Below are 13123 nucleotides of genomic sequence, written 5' to 3' on the forward strand. Positions count from 1 at the left end.
GGAAGAGTTTATCACTCTTTGTATTTACCAAGCTTTGGGGTTGGGCGCGTAGAGATATCTGCTGGCACCGCCTTCTGGCRTTTCAGCAGCTGTGGCCTACACTTCAAGAGCAGAAGGAGAAATGAAAGTTACTTATGCTGATTTGGGGTTTTTTTTTTTTATTCTTTGGTCAGGACATATTTTAATTGGGGACAGATGAAGGAAAGAGTTTCTTTGTTTATTTTCCAATAGACCATGAAAAAAAATTAAGTAAGAGTGATTAAATCAACAAACTTTCTTTAATAAATTAATAGCAGCATCACAAAACCCTGATGTGAATGACCCAAAGGAAGTTGGGTAAGTGACAGTACTTAACCATTCACAAAGATGTCATCATCTGCTGGCAGGGAAAGAACGCAGGCGCTGTCAGGCAGTCCCCTTGGCTCTTCATCGAAACAGGTAACGTACATCAGAATGGGTCCGGCTGAGCAGCAACGCTCAACGTGTTTACAGTTCTGGTGCTGAGTATTTTTTTAAAAAACATTTATAAAAATTTTGCAAATTCTCTGTTCAATTCTCATTATTTACATCCAAATATACTAGGTTCCCTTTTGGCCCATACAACAGAACTGGCAAGAGTGAGACGTGAAAGCTCCTACGCAAGGACAACGTCTTTGCGTGGACTTTGCTAACTTACAGGATGCTGTGGCAAAAGAGCTATTCACACATGACCTACTCACACATGTGCTAGAAGCTACTGTGATTCAACTTATTGCTAAATGCTTTCAAAGTCTGTTGTTGACCTTTAAATATATATATGTATATACATGTACACACGCACACATATATGTACACACACACCTATACATGTTTGTAAAAGACGTGCTATGAAGTCATCCAAGGCAAAAGAAAAAAAAGTCAAAAGCAATGTCACCTTTCTGATTTTTCTGTACTGCTTGAGATAGTTAATCCAACGCAAAGGGCAGTCACCGAGGCACCAGTTTGCTAGTTTGCTGCCTTYTGCATGCAGGAAGCTACACGCTTCCCTGAGACACACTGCTTGCCTGCAGGGACACGTGCCACCTTCGTGGGAGGGCTGCGGGTATGTACAGGTGAGAGGGAAGGAGAAAAGAGGACCATTGGCTTCAGCATATCAGGCTGGAAGTAACCCAGCAGTAGATGCAAGCCCTACACTGTATTTTGGTAGTGGCTTTGCAAGACAACGGCGTAACACTCCATTAAAGCTCTAGCGGAATATCCTGTTTCCCCTACGAGTTAATTCTGGTGTGATGAACACAGCAAGCTTAGAATATAAGCAAATCATGTTAGTAAAATGCAACTTATCCAGACCTAACATCAAGCTTTTCTATTCTGAGGATTTGCTATCAGTGATGCCAAATGCAACTGTGTTAGATAGACATGGCTACCTCTGAGGATTAGTTAATGAAGATGTAAAYGCATTAAGGGCTAGATCTGGCATTAGACAGCAGTCCAAACAAGGGAAGTCGCACGGGAGGCATCACCCCAGAGGCACTGGGCCAGAGAGACATGGTGCCTTTGAGGGTTCATCCACACAGKAAAACAGAGGAAAATTAATTCAAATTACTCATGGTGCAAATCAAAAGCAGATTAGTTAAACTGCATTAAACCCCTATGTGGATGCCTTCATTAAGATCTAAGTGGCTTTAATTTGATATAATTTTCTAAGAGGAGCAAAATGGAATAAAAAAATTTATAAGTTGATTCAGATTATTCTTCCATGTAGACTAGCTCCAAKTCACAATTCCTCACATGCATCCTTCCTGTCCCTGGCCATAGCTTGTTTTTGAACCATGCCAACAACAAGYGATTATAGCCCCATCCTCTGCTCTCCTCCTTTGGAGAGGGGACAAATGAGCAGGGCTGMTTGTGGCACCTTGCTGGGGAGGTGCACCCAGACTCCCATTGCCTCCCCTGCCAGCACCCTGTGCCCCCCCCCCGCTTCTGCTCCCTTTCTAAAACAGCATTTTATCGCTGGAATTTTAATTCTGCAAATCCCAAGATTTTTTTGGGGGGGGGGGAGGGGAAAGGGGAAAGGGGAGAGGGGAAGGGGGAGAGAAAATGCAAAACAAGCCAAGCAATAAAGACACGTGAGGAGCGAGAAGAGAAGAGCTCTTACAAAGCCCAAACGCTCTTCCCTGGGTAAAGCAAAAACCTAACTCAAACAAAGCACTGGCCGCCAGCCACCCGCACCAGGCTGACGGCAGCTGCAACAGGCGGGTGCACGCTCGCAGCTGCCCTGCCCCAGCGCCCACAGCCCTCCTTCGGACAAAGCGGGGGCTTCTTACACATCTGAGACTCTATCTTTAAAAAAGGTCTCAGCTGGATACCTGGGGATTTGTGCTGTTTTTCAGGCTGCTCCTCCAAGCACACAAGGGGTCCAGCCAGGACAGCAAATCCCTTATGGCACTMCCTTCCCTACCTTTCTGATGGAGCAGGAACCTCCTGGAGAATGGAGAGGAAATAGAAGTCTCCAGTAGGGTTGAAGAGGGAGCCAAAACTTGACAGAGGTCCCTGGAGGCATGAGCTTGCCCCAACACGCCAGCGAGCTGTAACTGGTAACACAACACACCTGGCCAAGAGACTGCARCACTGCTACCCTCTTGTGATGCCTCTCTGCCAGGATTCTGTAYGGTCTTTACACAGCACAAATGTGGGTGAGGATTTAAAGTATATATTTACTGTCAACTGGAAAAAGAAGGTTATACTGACCAAGTCAAATAGCATGTATTTGATATATAACGATTAACGCGCCATTCTGGACTCCAGCAAATGCCACCTGAGATAAATAATCAGCATTTTTGTTCATGCACTGGAAGAAGTATTCAAACATTTGTCCATGACATATGCAAAGTAACTAATATTTCTGATCTAGTATTAACAGTAAATATAGAACCTTAAACTTCACTGCAGTATATTAATATATAGGATTTTAAGTACTGGACTGGAAAGACAGCTCTCTTCTCTTTTTTTTTAAAAAAAAAAAAAAAGCTTTGTTCAGAATGCAGTATTTACATTGTCCTTTGACCAACACTTACATTTTTACACAATATATTTTGGCTACAGATTCACTGTAGCAAAAGGCTGTGTGAGCCACCCTCACACACAGCTCACTCTCTCGCTTACAACATTGCAGCTGTTTATGGAGAGCTCTGAAGTCCCTGGCTGCATTTCTAGACCCTCAACTTCATCTAGTTCCATGCTGTTGAGTTCATTGCCATTTCTGTAACTAGTTAAAGTCAGTTCTTTCCCATATAATGCTGTTGAAGCAACATTCAGACACTGGTTCTGTCGCAGTGCTGATTTTTTACCGGTCTTGTATTGGCAGCGGATATAATTGGAAAAAGCCCTGCGATAGGTTTTATTGAAGAGTGTGTACACAAGGGGATTAATCCCAGAGCAAACATACCCGACCCAAACAAACACGTCCATCAGTTCGCTCAGGAGGCCCTTATCACAGGCTTCCTTGCAAAGGACAGACATGATGTTAGTGATGAAAAACGGGCACCACATGATGAGGAACAAAAAGAAGACAATGCCCAGGACCTTGGAGGCTCTTCGCTCGTTGTTGATGGACTGCATAGTTCCTTTCCGAAAAAGCACTGCTTCCTTATTTACTGGAGAGTTCAAGTGTGATGCCCCTTCGTGATTGTGAAGCATTGAAATGTTCTCTGTGTTATTTTCTTTCTTGAGGCAGTTTACRCTGCTCCTCCGCTGCTTGGGCACCTCGCCGCACATGAACACCGTTGCCTGTCTCTGCAGCACCTGCACGGTGAGGCAATACGTGATCACCATGATGATGAGGGGGATGAAGAACGCCACAAAGGACCCGATGAGGACAAAGTTCTCATCATTGAGAACGCAGCTCCCATTTACAAACACCCTGGAGTCGTCCTGCAAACCAATGACCGGAATGGGCATAGAGATTCCTAGAAGAGCAAGAGCAAAAAGAGCAGATTAACTCACCAGGCAGGACTCCAAAGAGGCAGGACTGATGGTGCAGGTCCCGCATGCRTTCAGCCCTCTGCCAAAAGATGTTCAAAAGAGATGTTATGACTCCCAGGTGGAAGGGAAGACCCCTAGAAATGACACCCCAGGGAGCACAGCTCCACAGCGTAACTACCCTTCACTGGGAACTTCTGCAGCTTTGCTGTGCTCCAGAGTGAATCCAGCATAACTCAGTTATTGAGTTATTTTTCTAGCATTCCTTATGATTTGTGGTTTTAGCAAAGGCAGTTATTACACCACAAATGTGCTATGTTGCAGCTGGACCCTCTACGCCTCCCCATTCAGGGAGCTTTTGAAATCAGAGGCAGAAGACAGATAATAGCAAAAGAAAAAAATACCAAAATGCAAGAGCTACAGCTGCTAAAATTCAGCAGTAAGTTTGTTAAAAACATTAAATAATCCTCATAGAAAAATGACCACTTTCCCCATCATATCACGGACTCACAGCAGAGAAGCTCCCAGCTGTGGTCTCTGGGTGAGCAGGCAGCTGGTCTCTGGAAACTGTATCTGTCCCAGTATTTCATCCGCAAGCAGTATAAAACTGAGAATTACCACCTACTTGAACTACCTGACTCGAATTCTTAGAGAAGGCAGCTGCACAGTCCAACGCAYGCAGGACCTGCCTCATTACCCTCCCCAGCCTCCTGAATCGAAGGGTAGGAACTGGAGCAACCCACACCACGACAGCAGAAAAGGTGCAACAAAAATAGCGGTCAGATTGGCATGAGGGTCTGAAATCAGAACCCCAGCTATGCGTCTCTGCGGGCTGAAAGGAAGGAAACTTTAAATGACTCAATTACAATAATAACTAGAACGCAGCTTTCAGCTGCTCCTAAGTGGTAAGCAGATGAGTAAGTCTCAGGAATGACTGTGCTTACCGAGGCTGGTTTTCTTGCATCCTGGTGGCATAGGGCAGCTACTTTTTATGATCACAGACTTAGGGATTAAGAGTAGGATTAAGAGCATTCTGCATCCCTTTTCCCTCTTTAKCATCACCCAGACCCACTTGTTTGTGCAGGATTTCAGGACGTGAGGGCTTTCCAGAGCAGGCCCTAACCGGAGGGTCCCTGCAGATGGCTCGGAGCCAGTGCTRTTTGGCCGTATGGCCCACGAGCTGAGGCGACAGCATGTGCAGCCTGGAGCACAGCTGCCCAGSACCGCGTATAGGACCTCACCCATGGCTGTCCAGGACCTCACCCACRGCTCATGGCTGGCCTGTCCTTCACAGGAGCGAGCAAATGAAGGAAAGCATTTTCAGYAGCTCTTATTCACACTCATGTAGTCAGCATCTTCTAACACCAATGTCCAGTACGTCTTATTATTTTAAAATGTTTTGTCTATATCTGATCTTTTCTACCTTTTGGAAGCCATCGCCCGTTTACTGTGGGGATGGAAAGAAAAGGGAATAGAGGACTAGCTCTGGAGTACTGGTTCTCACCTGAATGAGTTTCACACACAGTGAGATGCAGACTTTGGCCTCTCATCTGCAGCGCTCAGCCCCACACAGAGCTGAAACCTGTCGGAGAAATCTGTCTAGACACACCCAAAACCAACACAAGTGACAGCAATGTATTTTGGAACACCATAACCTGCGTACACGAGAACATAGGAAGGACAGGGTGGGCCAGACTCACCCAGCCCCGTCTCCTGTCTCTGGCAGTACCCAGGATCAGATTTTTAGGGATTTGGTATAAAATGGGCAGCTGCTGGAATCATAGCTTAGAGAATTCCACAGCCAGAAGTTATATCCGCATTCTTCTTCTTCTTCTTTTTTTTTTAATAACCCTTGAGACCTGTCTTCCTTGAATTCTTGATCCCATTCATACCTCCACAATACTTGGCAGCAATCAGTTCCACAACTTGTATTTGTCATGTGAACAAAGTATTTCTTGCGTACTTTAAATCTGGTGCCTGATAAATTTCCTTTGACTTCCCCCTAGTTCTTCCGCTATGAGAAATGGTGAATAATCGCTCTCTCGTCACCTTCTCCACCTCCTCAGTGATTTTATAGACCTTTATCATCTCTACCGTCTGACATCTCTTTTAGAGTTGAAGAATACTACTCTATTTACTCTCTCCTTGTGCCAAAGTCATTTTATGCCCTTGATTACCTTYCTCTGTTTCTTTTCTAATTCCTCTCTATCCCTTTAAGGAAAGGACAAGAGCTGCATACACATTCAGCAGCACGGGCATTTAGAGAGCAGCAGAAGACCTCTCGTCCTCTTTCCCTCCCTTCACATGCTCCCGACCCCTCGGCTCTCCATGAGCTTTCAGCAGCTGTGTCCATGGGGCTTCCCACGCTGCTCCCCAACTCCTTCTCCTGAGCAGTAATAGCCAATGCTGAGGCCAGGGTTGCATCTGGATTGTGTTTTGGATCRCTGTGAACAGCACAGGTCCTAGAACTGATCCCGTGGGACTCCGAGTTCCTAAATAGACAATAACATGCTAAAGAAATTAACCATGGCATTCTTCCTGTTCCAGTTAAGTGTTTTCCAGGATTCTGGAGAATACATCTGCAATCTATCACTATCATAAAATTACCATTTGCCAGTAAGTTAGMAAAGGAATTTCTTCTGAAACCTAGTGATGATGAATGCCTCTTATGATTATAGCATGCATGACATGGTCCAAGTGACAGGATTCTGTCTTCTTCTCCACACTGCTGAAGTTATGTTCCATCAGCCAACCCTTGACAAGGTAATCGTCTCCTCTCTGATATGTCAGCCCTTCGTAACTTGCCCAGGTCAAGTCCCTGTGACTGCAGTAATCTTTATCCAAACAGGCCACTGGCTTTTTTCACTAAAGACATCTTTCCAATGCCTTGGCTGCCTGAAATCACAGAGAGTCAGAAATTGGTGGGAGGTGGATCAAACAGCCTTTCCACAAGGAAGAAATTTGAATTAGATCACGGGCATTACACTGTGGTAACATTTGTGTGGGTAGTTCTGTGCTTTTGAGTCTTTTAAAGGAACACATCATTTGAAATAAAACACAGAAAAAGAAAGAAAGGTTCATTCAYGAAGTAGTCACCACGGCATTCACTCTTACTGACTTTAGCCACGGGAAATTAAACGAGGTGTCAGCATGTCTGCACAGCCACATACATGAAGTACATTTGGGAAGAGGAACCTCATTCTGGGATACAAAAAATATACAAATTGGGAGTCCCGACAGCAGTCTAAAGACCATGAGATACCCCAGCATCGGCCAGAGGGAACAAGGAGCAGGCTGCTCTGATGGAGAAGTGTCCCTGGCCTCTTTCATACCAAAGCAGCATCTCAAACTGAGAAGGCAGAGGAGAGAGCGAGCCCTTGGCCTTTGCCTTGCTCTTACTTACAAGGAGAGCCTATCTTTAACACCGGGAGGAGAGAAGATGCCCTGGAAGGAGCCTGCTGACACCCCTGCGTGCAGCAGCCAGCTAGCTTGCCAAACAGGCGGAGGATGAGCCCCATCTGACACGCTTTCCTCCACCTTGCCCCTTTCCTTTGTAACTAGCTCCAGTACAGCAGATCTGCACTGTAACCACAGCTTGATAACGCAAATTCATTCTGCAACGTGAGATCTGTCACGGATCCGCCCCGCAGCCAGCCCTCAAGTGAACTAGAGGATCTGGGCAACAGGCACTAAAATCATCTGACCCTGGGGAGAAGGTTTTCCAGACCAAGCCCTTGTGTGGGCCAGGAGCAGCCAGAGTTTCAGRGACCCTAGAGGGGCTTCTTTCACGGGAAAACTTACTGCAAAGCTGCAGCTGCCGCAGACCCAGTCACACAAGTAACTGCTCGCAGTCCCAGCTCGCAGCCTGACCCTGATTTCAGTGGGGTTACTCAGATCCGTAAGTGCTGCCCTTACCAGGAAGTTTGCTTGTGGCACCTGAGCAAYGGAAACCAGAAGATCCATGGGATAYTCTTCTTCTCCCCTCCCTTAGCAAGTGGAAAGCAAGACAGAGAAACATCCTCCGGATTACAAATCCAATTGGAGTCGTTGCCCTAACTCTGCTTCTTGTCAACTTTAAAGCTGTTCTCAAGCCAGCAGATTAGTTCACCAAATGGGGCTGACATGATGCTGCCGACACAGAGCAACAGATGCTCTTTATAGATTCCCAGTTAATAAAACAAAACCCAAATGACTACAAACACATCTCGGTAAAACATTTACTAGCTTGCTCCACAGGAAAAGCTGGTAAAAAGTCCAAATGTAGAATTGACAGTTATAAAATTTAGGCTTAAATGAAAAACAATACTGTTTTTGTGGTTTATATCTTGTTTTCTTTTGTGAATGCCCCTGAGAACAACAGAGATTACTGGAAGGATTGAGTCTTTGAAAGTTACTTCTACTAAAAAGAAGAACTACTTTCCATTCTTCCTCAAAATATTCTTATACAAGAAGAGATTTCATTTCCTCCAGGGACAGCAATCTCATTAAAGAAAATGGGAGCCTGCACCTGGGTTCACTTTGTCTTTTCACATGGGGGATTCTCCAGGTTGAACATGAGAGGGTTTTGCTGATGGTACGTGGGCTGGGAATACCAGGGGCCACCTCTTCTGGCCTAAGCACCCGATCCAAAGTCCACTACAATCCACAGAAAAGGCCCTGCTGACGCAGGTGCGCTTTGGACCTTGCTACTGTCCTCTAGCATTTACAAACAWTAATAATATTTAAAAAAGCACACAGGAGGAGGAAGAGATAGGAATTGCCTCTCCTAACCCTCTCGAAAAAGAGAAAAGAAAACTAAAGCAAAGCTGTTTGGTTTCTTAACTGAAGTGCCTTGAGAAGGGCCTGCAGAGTTCTCTAATGCTAACTAACAGGAAGAAGTAAAACCCCAGATACCAGCCTCCTGACTTGCCTTATAATAGAAGAGGCACCCGTTCTGGGAAGGCAGCTCTTCCGAGGCAGACTGAAGAATGCAGACTTTTGAAGTGTTCAAAAAACCCCAAGAATTCCCTATGTTCTCCATGCACCAGCAGACAAGTCATACTGTATTTCATATGCTAATATAGTGGTAATGCACCTTGAGGGCAGGATTAGGTCTAGTTTTATCTAACAGAACAACAGCGCCAGCCTTGTATTGGTTTAAAATCAAAGACAGAAGGTGCGTGAACTTGGAGCAATCTTATGCCTGCAATGAGCACAACTGCAAATAGCAGGGAAAGGCAAGGGCAATGTAACTACCAAGCGTGCCTGAACAAGCTGCTGACCTTTACTTAAACCTTGGGAGAGCACTGAACAACYCAAGCCCAGAAAGAAAACTAGCAAATGCCAGTAAACACCAGAAGAAATGAATGATTTTCCCACTTGCCCTTTTATTTTGCTAAATTACTTCTCTTGCTTTGCTCRGCCACCTGCTCCCAGGGATGCATCCGAAGGAAGGGGCAATGTGGGTTCCCCTTGCCCTGGGTACCCCAGGCTGGGCTTCCATCTGCAGTCATGCCACCAAAACGGATGGTCAGCAGCAGTAAGGAGTCCTCAAAGAGGAGCCCAGTGTCTTCCCCAACCCTTGGGATAGCTGCGGTAAGATGGTCAATCCATCCTCTGTGCAAAATAGTTCAGACTACCTYCATCTGCTGCTGTCTCAGGCAAAACATTTCGCTGACAACTGATGGTAAAATCAAACTAACATGGGCACCTGTGACCAAAGTCCCAAGGCAGCTYCCTGCTCTTTATCACCTTGGTATAACTCTTGCTGACATGCTGCAGAGGTCAATGCCCCTCTTGGGAATCACGGTACAAGTACATACGAGCAAAAGAAAGTCTTTAAAGGAAATAACCTTCCAATCAAAAAATGAAACCGAAGCAGAGGACACTTTAGTGTCATGCTCTAGGCCATAACAAGAGGGTCTCTGGCTGACCCAAGACCAGAAGACAGGTCTGCAAWTGGTGTTATGAGCAGAAAAACCTGATCTGTTACTGCAATTAGCAAGTAGTAGCATTATCCACAGTACTAAAGCCGCCTCTGTGCTCCCTTAAGACTAGCAAAGTCTCTCCAGCGTTGCCACCACTGCATCATTTCAACTTACAGAAATCACCAACTCCCTCAGGCACACCTGATTCTGCATTTGTTATTCACTTCAATTTTGACAGCTACTATTTTCCAAGGAAGAGGACATCTCTCTGTCTTCAGGAGGCCTTCCTCGGGATCCAGGAAGGCAGAGGTAAGCTGTTCTTGTTAAAGAAACCATTTGTGAGAAAATTTAACAAGCAGCAAGAAAAGACTGATTTTTTTGGTCTGGTTTTCAAACCTGCAGAAGTAAGCACTGCTGCCTTCGGGGAGAAAATCTCTTCCCAGGCGTCTGGTGCTGTATCTGTACCAGATCCTCAGTTGGTGCAAACAGGCAGAGGTTCAGCAGACAGGGGTCAGACAACCTGCACCAACAAACCTCCAAAACCTCCCCAAACTTGGGGGACCTGCACGTCTGCATGGACAGACTGCCTGAAGTCTGCAGTCCCTCGGCAGCTGCCTTTTCAGCCGCCGTAAGACGATGAAATACTAATGATTTTAATGATGCTCTTTCAGCTCACAGAGCTGTGGATTATGACCCTCATACCCACAAGGGAAGAATTTCAGCCCAACATATACTGTCAAACACTTAATGTCAAACACATAAAGATAAAAATACATTAATGTCATTTCCTCCCAGAGCTGGAGAGAAAATAACATTGCCCTCTCTTAGGGCTTACTGACATGCAATCATTTGTCTCAGCAACTGTATTGCTGTCCTCCTCTCAAGGGAGTGCTCCCAGGCAGGGTTTTGCACACTTTTCCAGGGTGCAAAGGCGCCTGTCTAATTTTTTCTTTGCTAGTGACAGTTGGCTTCTTTGTTAACTGCCTCCTCCWCAAACACAACCAGTCTACCTGCCTGGAAAGGTCTGAGCAAAATCCTGACAGCAAATTTAGATCCTCCATTTGTTGCCTTCCCCATTAGCTGTGTCTTTGCCATTTTTCCCATGAAACCTGTGTCTGCAGTTTCATTTGCTAACCAGGGCCTGATGCTTGCAAACAAATTCACATGTGGGTGCTCCTATCCCGAAGAACAGTTTCTCAGGAATAACCACTGCTCTGTACAGAGTGCAGGGTGCTCAGGAGCAAGTGTGTCTCATGAGCAAGCCCTCCCTGGAAGCAACCAAATGCCTTGCTGAGAAATTCACTCAGTCCAGCTGGATACACTTGTAGGTAGCAATACAAGCCAAAACAAATTGAGCTCTAAAGAACGTGCTCTAAAACACTGACTGAGCCGGGCTATGTGAATCACTGTAGTCAACCTACCCGTTCCTTTCATGCATAACCTGCTCTTCCTCTATAAAAAGAATACAATTGCTTTTAATGCTGGTAGTGTCGCTCTAAGCACGTTCTTCAAAGCAAGTATCGTCTCCAACCAGGACTACTCTCAGGGAGATAGGCTCAAGTGAGTCCTGGAGGCCCACTGAAGGACCCCCTGAGGCCAACGTGCATGCTTGGGGTGCTCAGCATATATGAGAGAGGAACACTCAGGGCAGAAACAAAAAACTATAAGAAATACAATCATTTCACCTGAGATGAGCATTTACTGATCCTTACAGCATGTAATCTTTCATACTTGTATAAATAAATCTCCTCAAACAAAACCAACGAAATGGTAAGAAAGCTAAACAGGAATGTAAAAATCCATTTTTAAAGTTGAATGGTTTATTATATACAAAACCCAGGATATCTACCAAAAACCAAAATTATAATATCATTAGCAAGTCAGAGAGAGAAAGGAAAGAAAAAWGTCTAGTTCTAACAACACACATACCATGGCATTACCATAATTCAGCTGCAGGTTTCCCTTTTTGTTACTTACTCTATTTTCAAACAACCAAACAACAACAAAAAAAATTGTTTGGCAATGCATATTCTTGAAATGGTAACAAAAAGCATTCAATATTACATAAACAAGGCATGCAGTATCCTGTAGCTCATGGAGACAGAAAACCAAGGCCAAAGAAAGCTCGCAGCTCCTGTCTGCCGGCCAGAAGACGTTCAGGAGATGCAGGTTACTTTGGTGTTAGGTCAYACAAGGGCCCTCAGTGGCTCTGTTGCCAGACTGAGGTTTTGAGAGCATTAAGAGCTCAGGGAGTTTATCAGACTGTAAAGAGGATTTCCTAATCATCTTATCTTTGAAAGTAAGAAGAGGGGCGAAATAAAAGCTGTGCTCACAGGGAGGCAGAGCAGAGCAAATCTGGGCTTTCCAGTTTTGCTGCAACAACCATAGGGCCAGTTTATTGCAGCATGAGATTGAAAAATTCCACATTCAACTGAGAAACTGCATACTCTCTCCAGTAAGTAAAGCAACTATATGAGGTCTGCTACGGCAGAGATGTCAACAGCAGAATTTGGAGCTGATCTCTTTTTGGAGCTAAGAATTTCTCATGCAGGTATGCCGCAATGTCTAGGGGCAGAAGTCCTGCGATTGCTTGTTGCTGTAAATGAAGCTGATTCTCACACACAGACATGCTGTCTTCATAGTTACACTGTGGTACAAAAATTAAGGTAAGAAWCAGTAAGCTCAGGCTATGTTCCCAATAATACCAGCTGGTCCAGGAGAAATAAGTATGAGAATAGAGTCTGGCACTGAATTTAAAGGATGGTTTCATCTCAGTCACTTAGCAGGTAAACTGAGTTTACGCTGTAACCGAGTAAACCTAACAAAGTAAAACTGTGAGCCAGGAAGTCTGTAATTGTGGCATCCTCTAGTAAATGGCTATACCATACAACTTCCGTCTCCCCTTGGAAAGACRGCGGAGGAAAACCCCTGCTGAGCTAGCAGGCACACAGTTATGCCAAAAGGAGCTTCAGAATGGAAAAGTTTTACTTGTGTTTACAACACGTGTGTGTTCTTCCACACCAGATAATACACTCATTTACAGTTCCAAAGTGCTATTTCTTTTGCAGTAACATGACCCAGTAAACACTTTCTCCTGTATCGTGCAGTGAGGAACACAGTGCGTGCAGTTTGACGACTTCCTTTTCACTCCTGCTTAGAGTGCTTTAAGCTACTAGAAGTAGTGTGCCAAGGTGGCCCTCAGCCACCTTGCTCAGAGCAGGACACAGACTCTGGCGAGGTGGGTTACATCCACACGT

At 45.1% G+C, this 13123-nt stretch overlaps 1 protein-coding gene across 3 annotated transcripts in view; it reads right to left on the reverse strand.

Annotated features, from left to right (window-relative positions):
• Window positions 1-2985: 2985 nt before the first annotated feature.
• HTR2C (5-hydroxytryptamine receptor 2C) overlaps window positions 2986-13123 on the reverse strand; it is a 225510-nt gene continuing 215372 nt past the window's right edge. For all 3 annotated transcript variants that reach the window (XM_085325509.1, XM_085325506.1, XM_085325507.1), the window contains one exon: window positions 2986-3947. In XM_085325509.1, the coding sequence (XP_085181635.1) occupies window positions 3118-3947 (830 nt within the window). In that variant the 3' untranslated portion in view covers window positions 2986-3117. The remainder of the gene's footprint in view (window positions 3948-13123) is intronic.

This window comes from Rhea americana, unplaced genomic scaffold (assembly GCF_003343005.1).
Source record: "Rhea americana isolate MKP2758 unplaced genomic scaffold, rheAme1 scaffold_98, whole genome shotgun sequence".
Lineage (NCBI taxonomy): Eukaryota > Metazoa > Chordata > Aves > Rheiformes > Rheidae > Rhea > Rhea americana.